At 43.5% G+C, this 23,101-nt stretch overlaps 1 protein-coding gene across 4 annotated transcripts; it reads left to right on the top strand.

Annotated features, from left to right (window-relative positions):
- The first annotated feature begins 907 nt into the window (after positions 1 to 907).
- DLEU7 (deleted in lymphocytic leukemia 7) lies at positions 908 to 12,550 on the top strand. Of its 4 annotated transcripts, none has more exons than XM_073613228.1 (3): positions 908 to 1,034; positions 5,818 to 6,911; positions 11,669 to 12,550. In XM_073613228.1, the coding sequence occupies exons 2-3, from the start codon at positions 6,555 to 6,557 to the stop codon at positions 11,873 to 11,875; spliced, it is 564 nt and encodes a 187-aa protein (XP_073469329.1). In that variant the 5' UTR covers positions 908 to 1,034; positions 5,818 to 6,554; the 3' UTR covers positions 11,876 to 12,550. The 4 variants fall into 4 exon arrangements, with proteins under 4 accessions (XP_073469329.1, XP_073469332.1, XP_073469330.1 ...); XM_073613231.1 differs by having other exon boundaries at positions 944 to 1,034; positions 5,821 to 6,911; XM_073613229.1 differs by having other exon boundaries at positions 955 to 1,039.
- Positions 12,551 to 23,101: the final 10,551 nt, after the last annotated feature.

Genomic DNA, 23,101 nt, shown 5'->3' with positions numbered 1-23,101 from the left:
AAAAAAAAAATATTAAAAGCCAGCAGCTACAAATACTGCAGCTGCTGACTTTTAATAAATGGCTACTTACCTGTCCCAGGGTCCAGCGATGTCGGCAGCCGACGCCGATAACCCGCTCGATTTTTGGCAGCTGCCGCCACCATCCTAGGTGAGGGAATCAGGAAGTGAAGCGTTGCGGCTTCACTTCCCGGTTCCCTAGTGCGCATGCGCATCGTAACTGGTCCCTGCTATCTCCTGGGACCTGTGTGTTTCCCAGGAGACAGCGCGGAGAGACAGGAAGAGGCATAGACTCCCGTGGGAGTCTATGCCGGAAGTGGATGCAAATACCTGTCTTAGACAGGTATCTGCACCCCCCTCCCCCCTGAAAGGTGCCAAATGTGACACCGGAGGGGGGGAGGGTTCCGAAAAGCGGAAGTTCCATTTTTGTGTGGAACTCTGCTTTAAGGATGTGGTAAATATAATAGAATTCAAATCCAGTTTTTCATACACTCAACAAACACCTGTGTTTGTAACAAATGTTCATGACCCTGAAAGTTCTAATTCCAGATAAAACTTTTACTAGCCCAAGTGCATTACAATAATTCAATTCTCCCCCACTGAGAATCACATTAAGAATTTTGTTCATTCAAATAAGAAAGGAGAAAAAAATGCCAGCTTTCAGAAAGCGACTGAACATTTCAAAAACAAACATTTCTGATCTAAAATTAACGATGTTCAGCCAGATGAGCATTAAGATTTTAAACTCATTAGTCAAAACAAACAAGATATAATTAAATTATGACTTCTCTCCTCCCCCCAGTTTCAGCTGTCAGACGGAATCCTGTACATCACATTGCCTTCCTGTTATAACCAGTTGTGTCAGCTTGTTTTATTTACAGCATAGCATCAAGTATCACAGAATATAATTATCTTAGCTGAGTAATAGTTGTATATGTATATGTTCTATGTATTCTGTGTCATTCATACACACAGCAAAGATCTGACAACATCACGAGAAGACTTGATCTGGTTACAGATATAGCTATTCAGCTCTGGTAATGTATGTCATGGATTTCAAATATATAGACAATAGAACCACAGACTATTATGTTCTGTCAGATTGGGGTTCTCTAGTTATTTAGATATGCAAGTATTTTTAGGCAGAAACCGTCAGGAAAAGGGAAGGTTCCCCAATCTTCATAACCCAGCCTACATTGTATTATCTGTCAGATATATTGATCTTCACTATATTAAAATGTTTCTCTAGGCAAAACCTATGTTTTTGTTTGGATAAAGTGCTGAAGGGTTAGACCCTCTGTCAAGTTTTTATTGTTTGCAGTGGCAGGTGCCCCATCGGTCGGAGGGGGGGCAGCGGACGGACCTGACCACGGACCCCCACCCCCCCATCGCTACAGCCCACATCGCACACCATACCCACACTCCCCTCCGGTCGCTGGCTCACTTACTCTGTGCTGCCCCTGGACTGACATGTGGAGACGTCGGCAGCTTCCCCCCTCAGTCTCCTCCGTGTCCCGGCCTCCGAGTCCCCCTCCATCGGTTGGGCTTCCCATGCGTCTCCTCTGCATCATGGCGGCTATACGTCTCCTCCTCCTTCCTCCTAGGCCAAAAGGATGGCTTCTCCTTTCTGCCAATCGGGAAACGGGTCTCAGGAGGAGGAGAATCAGTGTGACAACAGTGAATATTAATTAGTTATTGTCACACAACTGGGTGGGATCAGGGCGCAGTGCTCTGCACCCCAAGCCCACCCTTTTTTTAAACCTATTAGAGCCTCTCCCTGTGCCTGCGTGGGTTTCCTCCGTGTACTTTGGTTTCTTCACACACTCCAAAGACTGGTAGGTTAATTGGATCCTGTCTAATTTGTCCCTAGTATGTATGAATGTGAGGAGGAAAAGAAGCAATCCTGGACGGCCGCACTCAATGAAAAACAGGACATCTTTATTGGAAAAAATATTTAAAATCCAAAATAAGTCACATCAGAGGTGGATAGTACAGGAACAGTCGCTAACGCGTTTCACATCTACTGATGCTTACTCATAGCTATCAGCAGACGTGAAACGCATTAGCGACTGTGTAGGACGGGAGCTTTTATCCAGGTGTGGCAGTCCTGCGAGCGGCATTTCCTTTTGTATCTTGTACATGTATGAATGTGAGTTAGGAACCTTAGATTGTAAGCTCCTTGAGGGTAGGGACTGATGTGAATGTACAATGTATATGTAAAGCGCTGCGTAAATTGATGGCGCTATATAAGTACCTGAAATAAATAAATAAATAATCACATGCTTTAAAAAAAAAAACAAACAAAAACAGCAGGGGTTTTAACTCTTCCCTTCTCTATCCAAAACAAAAAAAATGTTTTGGCTATATATACACTTCCACTGCCAATTGAACAAAAGCTCTGAAGGAGACGGTTGATTTAAAGCTTCAATTTGTTTCAGCTGTGAACGCTTTACTGAGACAAGCAACAGCAAGAGGAATGCAGAGGGAGGGGGTGTGTCAGAAAATGCATTCCTCTAACCATTTCTTGTTGTTATAAAGTACTAACAGCTGGGACAAGCTGCAGCTTTGAATCAACCGTCTCCTTTAAATCTGTTGGTGGAAGATAGAGAGGAAAGATCCCTGGTGCTGCACATCCATGGAGTCCTATGGTGGTATGAGAGAGACAACCTCAACCTGGGCTCCCGTTAGGCCATGTCCCCAACGCATTTCACTCCGCCCCCCTCCCGGAGCTTATTCATTCCTTTAAATGTGTTGTCAAATAGGATGCAGCAGGTGGGGGGAAAGAGAGGCAGGTTGAACCTTATAACTAGGGTTAGAAACATAGAGACGGAACTGTAAAAAAAAATAAATGTAAAGAAAGATTTTCTTTAAATACACCTATGTGGACTGCATATCAACTGCAATCTAAATAGGTGTGAACCAGGCCTCAGAGGTAAATCATGTGACTGTTGCTGTGTGCATAAAAAAAAGATTACTGGAGTTCAGCTTTAACCGCAAAACTCATATAAAAGACTTTTAACTTTAAAATAATATTGAAAATAACTTTGAAATTGCTTTGTAAAGCTTCTTTTTTTCACTTGCGGTGTAAAGGCAAGTCGCCGTTCTGTCAGTAGGGAAGACATTGATCCTGTGTTCTTGCAAAGCAGGGACACCGATCTATGATTTCACTTAGTAAAAGCATCTCCCCCACAGGAAACAAGCACTGGCTAGGAACACATTTAACCCTTTAATTGCCCCTGATGTTAACCCCTTCCCAGGTGTTGTCATTAGTGCAGTGACAGTGCATATTTTTAGCACTTATCACTGTATTAGTAGCAGGGGTGTCACTGGTCCCCAAAAGGTGTCAGTTAGTGTCTGATTTGTCCACCACAATAACGCAGTCCCGCTATAAGTCACTGATCGCCACCATTACAAGTAAAAAATAAAAAAATTTAAAAAAAATTTAATACAAATATCCCATAGTGCGCAAACCAATGAATAACCGCTTATTGTGATTTTTTTTTTCCTGAAAATATCTAGAAGAATACATATTGACCTAAATTGATGAAGAAATTTGATTTTTTCATTTTTTTTTTTTTATTGGATGTGTTTTATAGCAGAAAGTAAAAATTGTTTTTTGCAAAATTTACAGTCTTTTTTTGTATATAGCGCAAAAAATAAAAACAGAAGAGGTGATTGAATACCACCAAAAGAAAGCTCTATTTGTAGGAAAAAAAGGACATACATTTTATTTGGGTACAGTGTTGCATGACCAAGCAATTATCAGTTAAAGTAACACAGTGCTGTATCGCAAAAAATGGCCTGGTCATTAAGGGAGGTAAATCCTCTGGAGGTCAAGTGGTTAAATAAAATAACGAACATGTCATACTTACCTTCTCTGGGATTTTGCACAGAGCACCCCTGATTCTTCTCTTCTCAGGACCCCTGCCAGCCCTCCTGGCTGCATAACCCCCTCCCGCCAAGTGCCCCCCATAACATTCCACTTGTGCATGCTTGCTCCCAAGCCCCACCCCCATCACTGGCTCTGATTGACTGGCTGCTGATAAGGAGCAAGAGAGCCTTGGTTCTTCTGAACATCGAAAGAATGAGATCAGGCCCAGGTAATTATTAGGGGGCGGGGGGGGGGGTTCTGACACGCAGAGCAGGACACTTCTCCCTCTTCACTGGCTTTGACTGACAGCAGCAGGAGCCAATGACAAAAATGTCATACTTACCTGTTCTGGGTTTTTGCACATGCAGAGCACCCCTGATCCTTCTCTTCTTGGGCCCCCGCTGGTGCTCCTGGCTGCACCCCCCCCCCACCTGGTCTTATGGACACACAGAGCTGAGCTCAGCCACGCCCCAGCCCCACGCCCTCTCCTTACTGGCTCTGATTGACAACACCCCAAGCCAATGGCTCCCGCTGCTGTCTCTGAGCCAATGAGGTGTGAGATAGCCACGGCTCTCGTGAATGTCTCTGGATCGAGATCAGGCAAGTATTATGGAGGGCTTGGGTGGCTGCATGCAGAAGGTTTTTTTCTTAGCGCGCAGTAAGGTAAAAAAAACTTCTGCTTTTACAACCACTTTAATATTAAAAGGGGTTGTAAAGGTTTGTGTTTTTTCACCTTAATGCATCCTATGCATTAAGGTGAAAAAACACCTTGCAAAAACACTGACCCCCCCGAGCCCCCGTTTTACTTACCTGACCCTTAAATCTCGGTGGGCGCAATCCCACGTTGCTTTCCCCTCAGCTCTTGTGGGCTCTTCATTGGATGATTGATAGCAGCACAGCCATTGGCTTCCACTGCTGTCAATCAAATTAATGACGCGCCGGGGGCGGGCCGAGTGATACAGTCGGCGGCTATGGCCGCCGACTGTATCACACGGGAGCGCACCCGCAAGCTAACCCCCTTGGGAGAGCGCTTCCCAGAGGGGGGTTAGCTTTTGCTGGGAGGAGCCGAGACAGCTGCCGAGGGACCCCAGAAGACAAGGATCGGGGCCACTCTGTGCAAAACAAACTGCACAGTGGAGGTAAGTATGATATGTTTGTCATTTAAAAAAATTAAACCTTTACAACCCCTTTAAGGGCATACACATTATTGCATGTTATGTCACTCTGTAAAGTGTGTTACATTAGGGCAGCCTACAACCACTTTAATATTAGGGGCCAATTATTATCTATGCCTTGCATGTGTTGATGCGTTGCGATGTCATTCATTTTTATTAGCACCCCAACACACATACGTTGCAGTGCTTGGCAACGCGCTGTAGTGTGTTGCTGCAAACATTTTGTGACGTCTGATTTTGGAGACTTTTGGTGAGTAGGAAGCCCATTGATTTATTGAAATTAATGGGCTTCCTACTCACCAAAAGTCTCCAAAATCAGACTGGTTCCATTTTTGCTGCAATGCATGTTGCGTGTTGCCAAAGCGTGTTGCCAAGCATTGCAATACATGTGTGTTGGGGTGCTAATTAAAATGAATGGCATCACAACGCATCAACACATGCGAGACATAGATAATAATTGGTCCCTAATATTAACGTGGTTGTAGGTTGCTCTAATGTAACACACTTTACCGGGTGACATAACGCGCTTTAATGCGTATATGCATTAACGCACTGCGCAAATGTAAATGAGCCCTAACATATTTATGTTTATAAAATATAAAAATAGCTGGCAGCTCCAATCCATAACAGTAATTTGTTGGCACATGTAGGAATACCTTTTGGTATTCCCCTGTTTAAAGCGCTGCACCTTTCTGTTTGTATATTTATGTTTATATGAGAGTTTAATGACTGACTTTCCAACTTCTTTTCCATGTTTTGTTATTTTTATTACAGCAGAAAGCTAAACACCGCTTATACAAAGTGCACAGACAGATGCTTGTGAAATACACTGTCTGGATGGTAACGATAAGATAACACTGTACTCCGCTGATAGAGAGCAGACAATGAGGAGCATCTGGGAACTGGCCGTGTGAAGGGGTAAAGGTCGCCCTAGGGCTCAGATTACACCGACCAGCCTTCTCTGCCATCCTCCATCGGATGTGTGTTCTCTGAGCTCCTCCAGCCCACTTGTCTTCTTTGAGCTCCTCCATCGGATGTCTCCTCTCTGAGCTCCTCTATCGAATGTGTCTTCTCTGAGCTCCTCCAGCCCACTTGTCTTCTTTGAGCTCCTCCATCGGATGTCTCTTCTCTGAGCTCCTCCATCCCACTTGTCTTCTCTGAGCTCCTCCATCGGATACCTCTTCTTTGAGCTCCTCCATCAGATGTCTTCTCTGAGCTCCTCCATCCCACTTGTCTTCTCTGAGCTCCTCCAGTCCACTTGTCTTCTCTGAGCTCCTCCATCGGATGCCTCTTCTCTGAGCTCCTCCATCAGATGTGTCTTCTCTGAGCTCCTCCATTGGATGTCTCTTCTCTGAGCTCCTCCATCCCACTTGTCTTCTCCGAGCTCCTTAGTGTGCTATTTCAGTTTCTCCATCGGATGTCTTCTCTGAGATCCTCCATCGGATGTCTGCACTGAGCTTATCCATCGGACATCTCTACTCCTCCAGCACCAGATCCACAGGACACCAACCATGCCCCGTCCGGCAGTTATAAGGGACGTTATCAGCCACCAAGCCAAGGCTCTGCACACCCTCCTCCCCCTCCTGGAGCAGAGGGGTATACAATGCACCATCCCCGACCTCTTTATTTCAGAGGGGGCCACCATCAGCGGATTCTCTCCCCCCCAGGCCGGGGCACAACAGACTGCCATGGAGATGTCCTCAGATAACCCGGATGGTGGACCTTCCCCCCGGTGTCTTACCCTGGCACAGAGGGCATCCCGGCACCGGCTCTCCAGGGTGGTCCGATCTATACTGGAGCTGCTGCTGGTGGAGGAGAACATGCTGCAACATCTGCCGCTGGACCATCAGTTCACAATGCAGATCAAAGTGAGTACTGTGCTGTGTGATGACTTTATGATCTGTACAGGTTCTGGAGGGATTTTCCCCTGATTGTCCCCCTCTATGGTTCTAGTGAAGGTTCTGCAGGGTTATAGATGTTTGTAAATTGCAGAAACCAGTTCTGTGTGTTTGTTTTGGAGGAAATTCGTGCTACTTACTAACAATGTAATTGTAGTCCTTAATTTGGAAACAGTGTTTATCAAATAGTCTTTTACTTTGTATTCTTCTTACTCAGAGACCAATAAATATAGAGAGATGTAGAATATCCTTTTGATCTATCTTTTATGAGACCATTAACTCAGAGATGTGCCCTGAAGGTAACTTTCAACCCCTTCCCCCCGGCCAATTTTCAGCTTTCAGCGCTGTGGCAATTGTGCAGTCATGCAACACAGTGCCCATCCGTGGCGGCCCATCCATACAGGGCGCATGGTCACAGCCCCCTAATCAATGTGTCCAGCCCCCTAATCTACATGCGGGGCGCCTGACAGATGGATTACAATGGTTTTTTTTTAATTTTTAGAAGCACATGATTAGAGCCAGAGGCTCTAATAGGCTTCAAAAAAGGGCGGGCTCTGCGTCCTGAGCCCACCCAGTTGTGTGACAATAGCAAATTAATATTGCCACTGAATATTGGCACCGATGAGGCTGCATTTTGGGCACCAATGAGGCTGCACTGATAGGGACACTGATTAGGTGGCACTGATGGGTGGCACTAATATGCACTGATGGGCAGCACTGATGGGCAACATTGATGGGCACTGATGGGCAGCTTCGATGAGCACTGATTGGCACTGATGGGACTGCACTAATAATCAGGGCACTGATGATCAGTGCCCTGAATACCTGTGAACATGTCTCCTGCCAGGATTGCCGGTTACCAGCTCTCCTCATGCTGTGACAGTGCCTGAGGAAAGTACTGATGATAACTGGCAAGTCTGTTACACTGTGTTCAGCTGTGATTGGACACAGCTGATCATGTGGTAAAGGGCCACTGTGATTGGCTCTTTACCAAGATCACAGAGCGCACTGAATGCACACCCCAGGGGCGTGATTCCGGGAGGATGTCCATGGACACCCTCTCAGAACAACAGAGCCGTACAGTGGTTAAAGAAATCATTTTCAGGAGGTTTGTTTGATTTTCTAATAGATATAACTTATTTTCTTATCTTAAAGTGGACCTTCACCCTAAAGCCTAATGTACACAACCAGAAAATCTGATGAAAAATACCGCTTGCAAAACGCTTGTATGATAATCTGATTGTTAGTACACAGCTTTCGAGATCCAATCATGACAGTTCATCCGAAATTATCTGAAGGGACAAACACAAACATTTTTCTTGTACAATACCAGAACGTATGAATTTAGTTTAATCAGTACAGTATTCATCGAGAAAAAAAAACAGAAGAGCAAGACCACACATGCTTGGAAAAGGAAATAATACATTACAATACAATACAACACATTACATTACATCACCTCCGAAGTTGTATTCTTTTATATGAGAATTTTCGAAAGTTGAGTAAGCATTTTTGATATGAGACTAGCATGCAAAAAAAAATGGACAATCATTCGACCGATATTCCCCCCTTTCCCTACATTCCTCTACAAATGGGCATTTTTTGAAAAACAAAGTACTTTATTCTATCAATTAGGCGAGAATTTCTCCTCACCCCCTGTGCGTGTGCAGATGTGCCATGGGGCTCACTCCCGAGAGAACCCTGCAGCACATCTGCATGTGCTCTGGTATCCCCGAGTACCTGCACATGTGTGAGGTTTACCTGCGCCAGTGGTGGCTGGTGCTCAATAATTTGGGGAGAGGCGGCAAACCAATGCCACCCGCCCACCCCCCCCGCGGGAGACAGACATGAAGGCGGGGAACACCAGCAACACCCCTCCCCCCACGGGAGACAGGAAGGCGGAAGGCCTCCCTACATTAAGAGGCAGATGTCCTGCCCGGGATGACACTCTGATCACCCCTCCTCCTCCCTCCCCTGTCTGATCCGGGGAGTGCTGGATGTGGCTATGCCGGTGTTGGTGAGCCACCCCTGGAGACAGTGGAGGCTGGTGGGTCAGTCTGGCTTCCCCTGCGTCTCCTTCCTCCTTCTCCTAGGCCAATAGGATCGCTTCTCCTTTCGGCCAATCGGGATATGGGTCTCAGGACCCACTTCCTTAATGGCCGGGAGGAGAATCAGTGTGACAACAGCGAATATTCATTCGCTATTGTCACACAACTGGGTGGGCTCAGGGCGCAGTGCTCTGTGTCCCGAGTTCACCCTTTTTTGAAGCCTATTAGAGCCTCAGGCTCTAATCACATGCTTCAAAAAAAAAAACCCTATTGGAATCCATGTGTCCGCTGCCCTGCATGTAGATTAGAGGGCCAGATGTGTGGATAGGGGGGGCGGTACCCATGCGCTCCTAATGGATGGGCCACCACTGACCTGCGCATGTTCAAAGACTGCTACCAAGGTAATCTGAAACCGTCTGTCTTTTCATATGCATGGAATATCACCTGCGATTACACAGATATCACCTGCGATTACACAGACTCTGCCAGGACTTGAACGCTGGGCAGATTCAGTGGATACATGAGAGAGCAGTGGTGCTCTCAGTGGAGGTGTCAGGTAAGTGTTTAGGAAGGGGGGGGGGGTTGGGAGGACAGATATTGGGGAGTTTTTTTACCTTAAACACTTAAAGAGGAAGTAAACCCTGATTTACTTCCTCTTTAATCCCCTGCAAAGTAAAAGTATAATGGGCTAGTATGCACCGCATACTAGCCCATTATGTGGCACTTACCTACAAACGAAGCCCACGATGTCCCCGCTGGTGGAAGCATTCATCTTCACCCCTCTTCCTTCCGGGGCCACGTGACGTCACTCCCGCGCATGTGCTCGGGAGCCGCCAGTCACGGCACACGCTGGGGTAGAAACGGCACGGAGGACCATTTCTTCACTGCGCATGCGCTGATGACATCATCGGCGCACTACAAGGCAAACATCTCCCAAACGGCGCACGTTTAGGAGATATTTTCAGTACATATAGGCAAGCCTTATTATAGGCTTACCTATAAGTAAAAATAGGTCAGGGGGGTTTACAACCACTTTAAGGACCAGAAGATTTTCCCCCTTAATGACCAGGCCATTTTTTGCGATACGGCACTGCGTCAAATTTCTTTATCAATTTAGGCCAATATGTATTCTTCTACATATTTTTGGTAAAAAAAAAATCGCCATAAGCGTATATTGATTGGTTTGCGCAACAGTTATAGTGTCTACAAAATAGGGGATAGATTTATGGCATTTTTATTATTATTATTTTTTTTTTTTTTACTAGTAATGGCAGTGATCTGCGATTTTTAGCGGGACTGCGACATTGCGGCGGACAGATCGGACACTTTTGACACTTGACCAGTGACATTTTTTTTAACAGAAAAGTTTTTATTTATCAAACACAAACACATTAGGAATAAAAAGGTACACATGCCATCAGTCTACATAGCAAATGTAACATTAGAGTATGCTTACAAGGCTTTAATGAATAAGCAGAACAATTGAGCTGAGATTCTAAGGCACTTATTAAAGAGGAGTTCCACCCAGGGGCTCCATTAAAAAAAAAAAAAAAAATTAAAAATCAGCAGCTACAAATACTGCAGCTGCTGACTTTTAATTGGAATCTTACCTGTCCCAGGGTCCAGCGATGCGGGGGATCGAAGCCCCGCTTGATCCCCCACATCCGCTCGTCGGTGCCGGCATTTCAACTGTGGGCGCCGGGCTGTGGCTTCACAGCCTGGCACCCACTGCGCATGCGCGAGCGGCGCCGCGCGCCGTGATTGGCCGCTCAATCACCTGGGACCTGTAATGGGTCCCAGATGATTGACAGGAGGGAGGGAGGGAGCAGAGCCCTTCCTGTGCCGAGGGGGAAGTGATGTCACCAGCCCAGGCAAAGGAAGAGGCAGACTACGAGGGACCACCTAGCAACAGGCATTTAGAGGTAAGTAAAAAAAAAAAAAATATCCAAATTTTTTTTGTTTTTTTTTTTAGAATTTTTCAGATATTTTTGTTTTTTTGGGTGGAACCCCACTTTAAGAAGTATGTAGAGAAGGGTCATTTAGGTATATCAGAAGAGAGCAACATGCTGGGATGCCGGGGGGGGCACCGGCTGCACACTGTGAATGACCGGGCAATCTTCTGGGACCTGTGACGTGTCCCAGAAGATTGCAGGGAAGGACGGGGGGAGAGGTTAACTTCCTTCCAGCGCTGTGGAGCTCCGGGAGGAAGTGGGAGCTGGATGCCAAAAAAAAATTACATGCCAAATGTGTCATGTCAGGGGGTCACGATCACTTAAAGTGGAAGTTCCATTTTTGGGTGGAACTCCACCCAAGCCCTCTCCCCTTCCGTTTACTTCCTGCGTGGGACCTTCTTCCTGGTGACATGGACACTTTCTTTTGGATGTCCAAAAGCGGGGTCCTCTCAGGATCCAGAAGAGGACTGATGTCAGTGGAGGGGAGTGGAAGGAATCGATGATCTCAGGTGCCATTGTATCGCTGGATTAGTAGTCCCCCTGCCCTGGAACTAGTGATGACAAAGGTCATGAACAGGGGACTTATGTTAGTATAGCTGGCTCTTAGTGGGGGTGGGAGGAATGGGAATTTTTTTTGCATAGAGCGAGGCTTCACATTTTTTTTATATCCACCTACAGTTCTGCTTTAATTTTCTATAAGTAACATTTATGTTTTTACTCCTCCTAGGACAGCATAGAATTCAGAAACACCTGCACACACATGGCTCTTCAGACAGATGACAGAAGGTTCGATCAAGACCTGAACTCTGCACAGGAATGTCTAATACAGATTGTCACCAACATGACCTGGGACACATCTTCTAAGACTTGTGACTTCTGTCACAATGCACAGGAGCAGCTGAAGCAAATACTACAGAAACTCCATGAGGACTAGACTCCGAGGAACTATTGTTGACAAGATTCAGTATTATATTTTATTGATGCTTTAACTTATCAAAGAGGACAACATGTCCAACTCATGTGCCTAAACTACTGTGAAGAAGACTGGAATCTGGAGCACAAACCAATCTCTTCCTTGCCAGCGGTGATTAAAGATCGGTATTATGGCAAGAGGGATTTGAGATGCTGAACAATCAGCAGCACTGTTTACTTTTGGATATTTGCCATCATTTGGATAGAATTCCTTTTTTGCTTTTATGTTGGGTAGAAAGAAAAAAAAAAATCTTTAGCAGGCCATCGACTTATAACTAACAAGGGAGGTGCACACAGGAGAGGTATTATGGTTTCTGCCTAAATTTAACTATGTTTAACCAGTTCAGCCCTGGGCCACCCACATGGAAGAGAAATATATTTCCAATACATTTAGAAAAAAATTATATATGTGACATAGATTTACAATATATTGTAAATCTATGTCACATATATATAGTTTTTTTCTCAATATATATTGGAAATATATTTCTCTTCCATGTGGGCAATTATGATGCTTACACAGGAAGTCTGGGGCAAAAATGATTGTTCATGCTCTGATGCAAATAGCGATACCTCACGTGTGTGGAGCAATAGGCGTTTACATTGCATTTGGGACTGATGCATGTGTTTGCATTGGGGGGGGGGGGGGGGGGGATAGGGCACTCTACTTTTTTTTTTAAATGTTATTTATTTTATTTACGTTTTTACAAATTTTTACACTGTATCTTTATTTTTTCCATTGCTATCACTAGGGATGAACAACATCCCTTGTGATAGCATGGTCTATGACAGCTCCTCTTTATGAAGAGATCTGGGGTCCCCATATCTCTCCTCTGTCGTTCAAAGTATCTGGTCATCAGTTTGATCAGATGCTTGTACAAGCCGGTAACTGTTTGTTTTTTTAAATATTTCTTATCTTTAAATGTCTCTTAATAGAAGGCCTCATGGCTGATTTCAAGCATTTCTGAACATTTCCAAAGAGTGTCTGTTCCAATAGACCCATAGGGGTTGTTTTACTAAAACTGGAGAGTGCAGCTGTGCATGGTAGCCAATCAGCTTCTAACTTCAGCTTGTTCAATTAAAGGGGTTGTAAACCCTTGTGTTTTTTCACCTTAATGCATCTTATGCATTAAGGTGAAAAAAACTTCTGTCACTGAGCAGCCCCCCAGCCCCCCCGTTTTACTCACCTGAGACATGCACACATTCTCTGGCCGGGCTTCTTGGGTCTTGATTGGATAGATTGATAGCAGCGCAGCCATTGGCTCCCGCTGCTGTCAGTCAAATCCAATGACGCGGGGCCACATCCGGCATTCTGTGTCTATGGACGCAAATACTGGACTCGCAGGGAGTTTATTGATGCGGGGAGGAGCAGCGAGCACCATTGGGGGGGCCCCAGGAGACGGTGATAGGGGCCACTCTGTACAAAACGATCTGCACAGTGGAGGTAAGTATGATATGATTGTTATTTAAAAAAAAAAGAAAAAAACAAGGGTTTATATCCCCTTTAAGCTTTGACAAAAACCTGGAAGTTGATTGGTTGCTATGCAGAGCTGCACCAGATTTTGCACTCTCCAGATTTAGTAAATGAACCCCATAGGGACACAAGAATGCAGAAGCATTTCTTAACACTTTGTAAAAACAGACAGCTGTCAAATCTAGTTTACAACTGATAATGAGTTCTGTGGCCATACACTAGTTAGTTCGAAATTTTTATTTTTAAAATTGTTCATTTGACTTTCTAATCGATAGTGGGATCCAATCGTTTTCAACCACAGTGATGAGAAAATTCAAAGGAGCAGGATAAAAACATTTTCTTGCGTGAACAAATTTGTAGCAGTCAATGTAGTTTTCATTTTGGGAAAGTCCATTCATTCCAAAATCAAATGTTAAAAGCAAATTACATTTTTAAAGAGGAGCTCCAGTTGTTTCTATGTTTATTAAAAGTCAGCAGCTACAAAAAGTGTAGCTGCTGACTTTTAGGCTGCATTCACACCTGAGCGTTTCGTTTTCAGGCAAAAAGTCACGTTATTTTTTACTGCGTTTTTTGGCATGATTTTGCACAGGTCAAAAGGTCACCAATGTAAAAAGCAGAAAAACGCTTGTAATCTGCCCAAAAAGTAACTCATCTACTTTTTTGAGCTTTAGGCATTTTGCTTCAGGCTACAGAACGCTCAGACGTGAACAGGGGCTATTTAAATGAATGGGATTTTGCTTGTTGGGCCTTTTTTCTGGTGTTTTAGGAGCTGAAAATGCTAAGGTGGGAATGCAGCCTTAATAAACACACACTCACCTGTCCCAGGATCCATCGATGTGCTCACCCGAGCTGCCACTTGTCTCCCTCTTCTCTCACTGGCACTTCAATTGTGGGCACCTGGCTGTGACAGCTTGCGGCTTCAGCGGGGTGCGCACTATGCATGCGGGGGTCGCACTGCATGTCCTCAATGATCCGGCAGTCATCTGGGACCTGTGACTTGTCCCAGGTGACTGCAGGGTGGGAGGAGGAGAGAAGAACTTCAGCTCAGATCGCCTCAGCTCAGAAGCGATTTGAGCGGAAGTGGAAGTGGGAACCTGTCAAAACTAGGTACCCTCTTCCACCCCCTAAAAAAAAAACTACATGACAAAAGTGGCAAGGGAGGGGGGAGGAGTTCTTACAGTGGAACGTCCCCTTTTGTGTGGAGTTCCACTTTAAGTACTTTTGAACGGCATTCATTGAGCCATCACATGTACTGGGAATTTTCATACGAATATTTGTTAGAACTCTTGAATGAAGGTCTACTACCCTGTTTCCCCGAAAATAAGACCTAGCGTGATTGTCGGTGATGGCTGAAATATAAGCCCTACCCTGTTTCCCCGAAAATAAGCCCTACTCTGAAAATAAGACCTACAAGGTCTTTAACTAGGGCTTATTTGGGGGGTAGGGCTTATATTGCAGCCATCACCAACAATCATGCTAGGTCTTATTTTCGGGGAAACAGGGAAGTATGGAGAATCAAAAAAGAGCAATAAAACTGCAAGGAGCAATTTTTAAACGTTTTGTTTTTTAAGCTATGCTACGTGAATGAGAACATGTAACAAATATAAAAGTGGTGTTATCCCAATTTGGCTGCAAAAGTGGAAATAGACTTTAACCCTGCCGGAGAGCAAAGGAGACTTGTATAAAGCCTACTTCAAAATTGTGATTGTGTTTGCAGATCTATGTATAAGTCACACACCACTATCAATGTGCCTTTAATGTCTGGATCACAATCTAATCTAAAAAAATAACATTATTAAAGCATAGTATACCAGAGAACCATTACCCCAAGAATCTTTTGTGTGAGATGGATGGAAGAGTGGAATTTAACTCAATAAAATTCATTTTTATACATGGTTAAAAGACAATTTTGGACTTTAAATGTTATCTTTATTTACCAAGTCTGGACAAATGTTTATCTAATTCAATCCACCTAGTGAAGGATTAACAAACCGCTTTAATTACATTAAAGAGGATCACTAAAATCTAGCATAGGCTTTAACATAAAACCAATGGCAATTAAAAAATCCAAAATGTCATGCGACTTCAAACTGCCATAGCAGCGCTCATGTCAATCCATCAACATATGACGCATTCTTATATAATTCCTCATATAAGTGAAAAAAAGTCCAATGAAGTGGTTTATGTGAGTGAATCAAATTCCTTATAGGTGATAAAAGTTCTTATATTTGTGCACCACACACCCAGGCTTGTCACCGCGTGAGAAGAAACTCGCCCCTTTAGGGTTAAACTCACCAGAAATCTGAAAAAATCGAGCATCACAAACACGTCTTATGTTGCCACTTCTCAGGAATATCCACTGGCTCTGCTCATATTCTTATTGGGTATGGAAGGCTCCAGTAAACAAGGGTCTCTCCATGTGTTCTGCATGACATTTTGGACTTTTTTAATTGCCATTGGTTTTATGTATGATTTATTTTATAGTAGCTGCTAACACAAATGGTTTTAGATTTATAAGCTATAGTTTTGAGATTTATTATCTTAGAGGAGTGTTTATCCTTGGCGCTGAGCGGTGCTATTGGGCCTTATTTATGCACTTTGTGTTATATAGGCTTTAATATGTTAATGACATTTTGAAAGGTGTTTTTGTAAAAGAACACCCAGAGTCTGTACAAAATATTTGCCGTACTCATATGACAAACATCCACACAATGAGGACAAGAGTTGCCATATTTTTTCTAAATCGTGTAGTTCCTAGGTCACCAGCACCACTGACCAGCTCCTGCACATATACGTCACCAGTTTAAGGATGAATATCTCAATAACCGCAGCAGCTGCTGCCACAGCCGAGGTATCCATCTTTTCGGCCGGCGGTTCTGTTTACGATAATGGTGGTCTCTGTGGCGGATTTGCCGCGAGATCACTGTTTTCAGGGGCAGGAGAGGGGCCAACCCCCTCCCGCCGCTCTCCCACGCCCTCCGCCGCTTACCGGAGCCATCGACAGCAGCGGAGGCGATCGGGACCTGTCCGTGGCTGGGTATAGAGACGAGTGAGGCTAAGGCCCCCACCCGTCTCCATACTATAGCAGGGCAGAAGCAACTTCAAAACGTCACTTCCGCCCATACGTCTTAAAGGGCCATTTTTCTGTTGTCATTTTTTCAAATGATAACATTTTTATTTATTTATTTTTTATTGCATTTAAGTCCAAATATGAGATCTGAGGTCTTTTTGACCCCAGATCTCATATTTAAGAGGACCTGTCATGCTTTTTTTCTATTACAAGGAATGTTTACATTCCTTGTAATAGCAATTAAAGTCAACCAATTAAAAAAAAAAACTGTGAAAAAATAAATAAAACCAAGTAAAATAAATAAGAAATAACATTTTTTTAAAGTGCCCGGTCCCGACGAGCTCGCGTGTAGAAGCGAACACATACGTGAGTAGTGCCCACATATAAAAACGGTGGTCAAACCACACATGTGAGGTATCACTACAATCGTTAGAGCAAGAGCAATAATTCTAGCCCAAGACCTCCCCTGTAACTGAAAACATGCAACCTGTAGAATTTTTTAAACGTTGCCTATGGAGATTTTTAAGGGTAAAAGTTTGACGCCATTCTACGAGTGGGCGCAATTTTGAAGCGTGACATGTTGGGTATCAATTTACTTGGTGTAACATTATCTTTCACAATATAAGAAAAAATTGGGCTAACTTTACTGTTGTCTTATTTTTTTAATTCAAAAAAGTGATTTTTTTCCAAAAAAAGAGCACTTGTAAGACCGCTGCGCAAATACGGTGTGACAAAAAGTATTGCAATGACCGCCATTTTATTCCCTAGAAAAAAAAAATGTATAATGTTTGGTGTTCTAAGAAATTTTCTAGCAAAAAAAAAATAGTTTTTAACTTGTAAACATAGAGTCTGAAAAAGAGGCCTGGTCTTTAAGTGGTTAATGGCCATAATGTGTATTTTTTCCCCAGGAAAACATATGGTAACCTCTAGTCTAGATGGCACTGATGATATAGGAACCACACATCATAGAGCAAGGTTTCTCAACTGCGGTTCCATGGAACTCTAAGGTTCCTCCAGAGGTTGCTAGGGGTTCCTTGAGCAATGAGCAATTTCTGCCTCTCAGATAAGTTCCCGTAGACAGCATTGATCTGTTAAGTTGTCTGTAAGGGGATCATTCTTCCCAATTATCACAAGTGTAATGAGCATTCTTCTCGCTGACCATCATACTAATGTATCATGAGTTGTAGATGTAGTAATTTTTAGCAGGGGTTACCTGAGACCGGAAAGTTATTTTAAAGGTTCTGCTGTGTTGAAAAGGTTGAGAAAGGTTGTAATAGAGGAAGTACCGCTATTTTTTGTCCTGACTGTGTGGATGTTTATGACATCATCACAAATAGCATTTTATATATAGACCCCTTTGGTGTTGTAAAAGAACACTTAGTGACCATGCCTTAAAGATCCGGAAACTTCCTGCTATGGGGCGACAACTGGCTCCCAGATATGCTCCTGCATTTTCATTCTGTTACATGCGATGGTGACTACGCGAAACACATTGCACTGACATGGTCCACCATTTTTATTAGGAAAGCAATTCTGGAGCAATGTATAAGCAGCAAATGCAGGAGCAAGTGCATGTAGACAGGAAGTGGCTGAAAGAGGATGGAGGACATCAGCGACTCTGATAAAAAGGTGAAAATGGAATTTAATGAAGACCGAACATTGCAAGATGATACAAAGTGCTTTCGAAAACAAAACGTCTTCCTTTTAGAGTTTAAAATATAGCTAAACTTCAGGCTAACAGCTATATGTGAATTGTTTTTCCTGCCAAAAAAAATTTACTTCTGTTCAGTAAAACTTATAATCTAGGTACTCCTACCAGACAGCACAACCTCGCTACATACTACATTGTATCTAAAATATACAGTATAGTCACACATTTTTTATTTCACTTTTGATAAACTCAGTATTGGTTTGCAAGGTGTTCTGTAAATAGAGGAGGTATGAACGAACATCTTGTTTTCTCAATGGACAAGGTACTGTGGAATGGAACAGGTGTTCCGTGCATCCCTGTGCAGGCAGTTTCATTCATGTCAATTGGGATGCAGGAGCTACACGGACACAACCACTTCTGCCAATTTGAAATCTGTCCAGGTGCATGGACCCAAATGCAGGGAGTGGGCGCTGGGGGCCATGCACCTGCAGGGTGAAACATGGCTCTCACTGTATGCTGTAGTGCGCCTATGTGAACGAGGCCTAAAACAGTTGTCCCCGGAAAAGGTTTTCCCACTGGAAGATTTCCTTCTTCTTGTTTCTTGTGACTCCTCAAAATTGTTTAATTTCCCATCACTTTCTGTGACTTTGGTCACCAGTACCAATAATTAGGGACACAGACAACAGTGCAAGCATGACAGTGATTCTAAATTTACTACACTCTACCCGAAACTAAAACTAAAACTAAAAAAAAAAAAAAAAAAAAGCTCTAAAACACACTACCTGCCCTATGCTGTTCCCTTGTTTTTTCCATGCTTTATGCCTATTGGAGTTTACCAGAGTCATGTATTATTGCGAATCAATCATAATCCACATTGTACTGATTGTAATGATCCAAGCAATGTGAATTCCAATTGGCCGTTGTTTTTTACTGCACTTTGCACCTTTTTTTTAATTCTTTATTTAAAGTGTTACCAAACCCACAATAGTAAAATCAGTCATACTTGTTATAGTAACTGTGGAACCTAAGGGGTTAATACTCTGCATTGTGTAAAAAAGGCTGTTGATTCTGTCTTCGCTGATCCTCTACTTCTTCCACAGTCCCCAATCCATCGCCTGATTGTACAGAGCCTTGGGGGCACTCTGCACATGCTCAGTTTGGTGTGTAGTGCTAGAGGGTTTTCTTTCTTTTTGTTAGGAAGGGTGCATGTGATCCACACAGTGTCAATCATCACTGTCCAGACAGAGGGTCAGGGGTCATGCAGCCTCATAGGACAGTCAGAGGAGAAGGAAAACTCCTCCTACAAGTTTTAACCATACCTCCAAACTTTTTGAAATGGGAATGAGGGACACCTATTATAGCAAAAGTATGTAGGCATAAGGACACATCCCCTGCCACTCCCCCTTAAAGGAGGATTAAACAAAAAATTCTTAGTTAAACCCACAAGTTTTTTGTTTACCACTACTATTCCTTTATAATGTCTTTTGAAATGTATAAATGCAGTAATTTAGAAATTAGATAAAAGGTTTAGCACAGGGAAACACTTTTTAATATATAAAAAGCGCATTTTATATACAACTATATAGATCAGACCTAAATGAGGGGCAAATGGGGAGGAAAGAGGGACAAAGGGACCAAATCAGGGACAGTCCCTCCAAATCAGGGACAGCTGGGAATTATGCTTTAACCAGTGCTCAGCCAGAAACTGATAGAAGTCAAAAGACTGCTAGATTACTCCTGATGAGAAAAGGTATTTAACAGTTTATATTAACTAAAATAATTGCATTTCCATGTTCTGTGTACTATGGGAGACCAGATATAGTGAATGCAGGGTGTTGGGTTTAAAAACACTTTAAAGTGATACTAAAATATCATTTTTTTTTCAATAGAAATAATAAAAATGTGTGGTTTTGCACAAAGCAGACCAAATCCTGCTCTTCTCGGGTCCCTTGTCGATCCTCCTGGCCCCTCCCTCCTGTTGAGTGCCCCCACAGCAAGCAGCTTGCTATGGGGGCACGCGAGCTGTGCTGCAGCTCCGTGTATCCATTCAGACATGGAGCCGGAGCCCAGTCCCGCCCCATCTCTCTCCTCATTGGCTAACTGACTTTGATTAAATAAACATAAGGAGCTGCACTCACAAACCATATAACTAAAATAAAAAATGAAAATGGCATATATAATCAAAAAAGTGCAAGTGAATAAATAAAGTGACAAAAAAGTCTGATAAAAATTTAAAAAAATAATAATAAAACAATAAACTTTTTTTATATTAAATGATGTATAATGTCTAATAAATAAACAGTCCTGAAAAGTCCTCCAAGGGAAAAATAAGTGAGCGATTGTAACAACACAATACAGTGATTGTCTCCTGTAACTTTAAGGGAAAATGTGAATCCACCACCACATAGAGTGCAAATTTACCAGCTGTACAAGCTTTAGAGCTTGTGGCTAATACCCAGCCAGGGCCTTTGATCCTCCCAGCACCTCCAATGGCTGGCCAGGCCAGGCACACCTAGAGACTGTAGGTGTTATCCTCGATCAGCAGCCAAACATTCAAATGATTGACAGCAGCAGGAGCTAATGGCACCACTGCTGTGTCTCAGCCATTCAGGAGGGAGATTCCCAGATGGCCGGAGCACTAGTGGACATTGCTGGATGGAGATGGGGCTTGGGTAAGTTCTAGGAGGGCTGAGAAGGGCTGCTGCACACAGAAGGCTTTTTTATTATAATGCATAGAATGCACCTTCTGCCTTTACAACCACTTTAAGTTTAAATTTTGTACAAGGTCAGAGTGGAAAGTGGTGGACCACAAGTAAAGACAGATACAGTATCCATGTACCACAGAGCATATATCAGGGTGTGATAAAACAACAATAATTTGAGGATGGTTCGTAGGGGAAGACAAAGGCAGAGGCATACTACATGCAATGTTGTAACCCATGCCTCATGTCCGATCTGCCGAAGGATAGATTCTTTTAGGGTTCATTGAAAATTATTAAACCACAAACTTAACCAATATAATGTTATATTTACCCTTTACTGCCTGTGAGACACCACCAAAGAAGAAAGAAGGTAGTTGGCCCTCCCCGGTAGGGTAGCTACTAGGGTTGCACTGATACTGGTACTAGTATCGGTATCGGTGATGATACCAAGCATTTGCAGGAGTACTTGTAAGTGCTCTGATGCTTGACCCGATACTTAGGCAGCCTCAGGGGTGATCAGTGCGGCGGTGGGGGTTACAAGCACTGATCTCCCTGTATAGCTTTTCTGACAGCCGTGTCTCCTCCTCACCCTTCCGCGACTGTCAGGCAGATCGGTGCTTGTACCTCCCTCCCACCGATCACCCCTGGCTGGCCCCATCTGTGCTCTCCGTGTCCATCTGCTGGGTCTCACTGCGTCTTCCCTTGCTCTCTGTGTCCCGACCTGTTTTATCCTCCGGGTCTCCCGCTGTGTCATCCTCCGGGGCCCCCTGAATCCTTCCTGGCTCTCTGGCTCCTTCTCCGGTCCCCCCATGTCCTCCTCTGGTCCTACCATATCCTCTGGTCCCCCCATGCCCTCTTTCGGTACCCCCTGTCCTCCTCCGGGTCCCCCTGTGTCCTTCCTGGCTCTATGGTTCCTCCTTTGGTCCCCCCCATGTCCTCCTTCGGTCCCCCCCTGTCCTCCTCCAGTCCCCCCCTGTCATCCTTTGGGTCCCTCTGTATCCTCCCCGGCTGTCTGGCTCCTCCACCGGTCTCCCCTGCCCCAGATCTGTCTGGATGGACAGCGGAGGAAGGAGCCGGTAAATCTGACATTTCCTGGCTCAATCCTTTTCCGAATGAACAGAGTCAGTAATCAGTGTCCATTCATCATAACTGAAAAATCGTAACTTTTGTTTACGATGCTTCAGTTTATAAATGTACAGTAACCTCTGTCTCCTGTTCATTCATTTCCAGTGCAGCTATGGCTGCAGAGAAAGGGACTGGGGAATCTCTGTCCTCAGTCCTTTCCCCTGTCTCAAAGGGGGAGATGTCAGGGGTCAGTTTAGACCCCTTTATCTTACCAAAGCCCCCCCCCCCCCCCACAGGGTTGGAAAAAAAGAAAACATTTGAATAAATATTTGAAAGTTAAATTGTAAAAAAAACAAAACACTGACACCGTCCACCCCCCCCCCCCCCCCCAAAAAAAAGAAAGCATTGTAAAAAAATAAAAGAAAAATATAAAATTGTAAAAAATAATAAAAAAATAAATAATTGTAAAAAATAAGAAAAAATAAATAAAAAGCTACTGACACGTCACATGACGTTAAAAAAGTATTTGTAATCAGTAGCGGCGAGTACTTGAAAAAAAGTATCAGTACTTGTACTTGGTCTTAAAAAAGTGGTATTGGTGCAACCCTAGTTGCCACCTCATCCCTTTAAACCCAAACACAAAAGTATTGGAAATCAGTATCGGCGAGTACTTGAAAAAAAGTATCAGTACTTGTACTTGGTCTTAAAAAAGTGGTATTGGTGCAACCCTAGTTACCACCTCATCCCTTTAAACCCAAACACATATGAATTACACAGTTTCTGAGGCTAATTTAATTCAGATAAGGCACCAAGTGAGTTTAATTACCACCTTAATCAGCCGCAGAACCTGTGTAGGTAATATGTGTTTGGTTTTAAAGGGATGAGGTGGCAACCCTACGGAGCTTTGCGTTTTTTATGTTTTGCACTATAAACAAAAAAAGAGCGACAATTGTGAAAAAAACCCACTATTTTTTACTTTCTGTTATAAAACACATCCAATAAAAAAATAGGAAAAATCTAGTTTATTCATCAGTTTAGGCCAATATATATTCTGCTACATGTTTTTGATAACAAAAATCCCAATAAGCGTATATTGATTGGTTTGCGCCTGTATGGTTATAGCATCTACAAACTATGGGATATTTTTATGGAATATTTTTTTTTTCTACTCATAATGGTGGCGATCAGCGAATTATAGCGGGGCTGCGATGTTGCAGTGGACAAAT

This window comes from Aquarana catesbeiana, linkage group LG02 (assembly GCF_042186555.1).
Source record: "Aquarana catesbeiana isolate 2022-GZ linkage group LG02, ASM4218655v1, whole genome shotgun sequence".
In the NCBI taxonomy this organism is placed as follows: domain Eukaryota; kingdom Metazoa; phylum Chordata; class Amphibia; order Anura; family Ranidae; genus Aquarana; species Aquarana catesbeiana.
The sequence above is the reverse complement of the archived record's forward strand: the minus strand, read 5'-3'. Positions and strand labels throughout refer to the sequence as shown.

Excerpts from the sequence above, each read along its gene's own strand:
- DLEU7 (XM_073613228.1), top strand. The coding sequence starts at position 6,555 with ATGCCCCGTCCGGCAGTTATAAGGGACGTTATCAGCCACCAAGCCAAG. Across the intron at positions 6,912-11,668 it reads AGTTCACAATGCAGATCAAA|GACAGCATAGAATTCAGAAA; the intron begins GTGAGTACTGTG and ends TACTCCTCCTAG.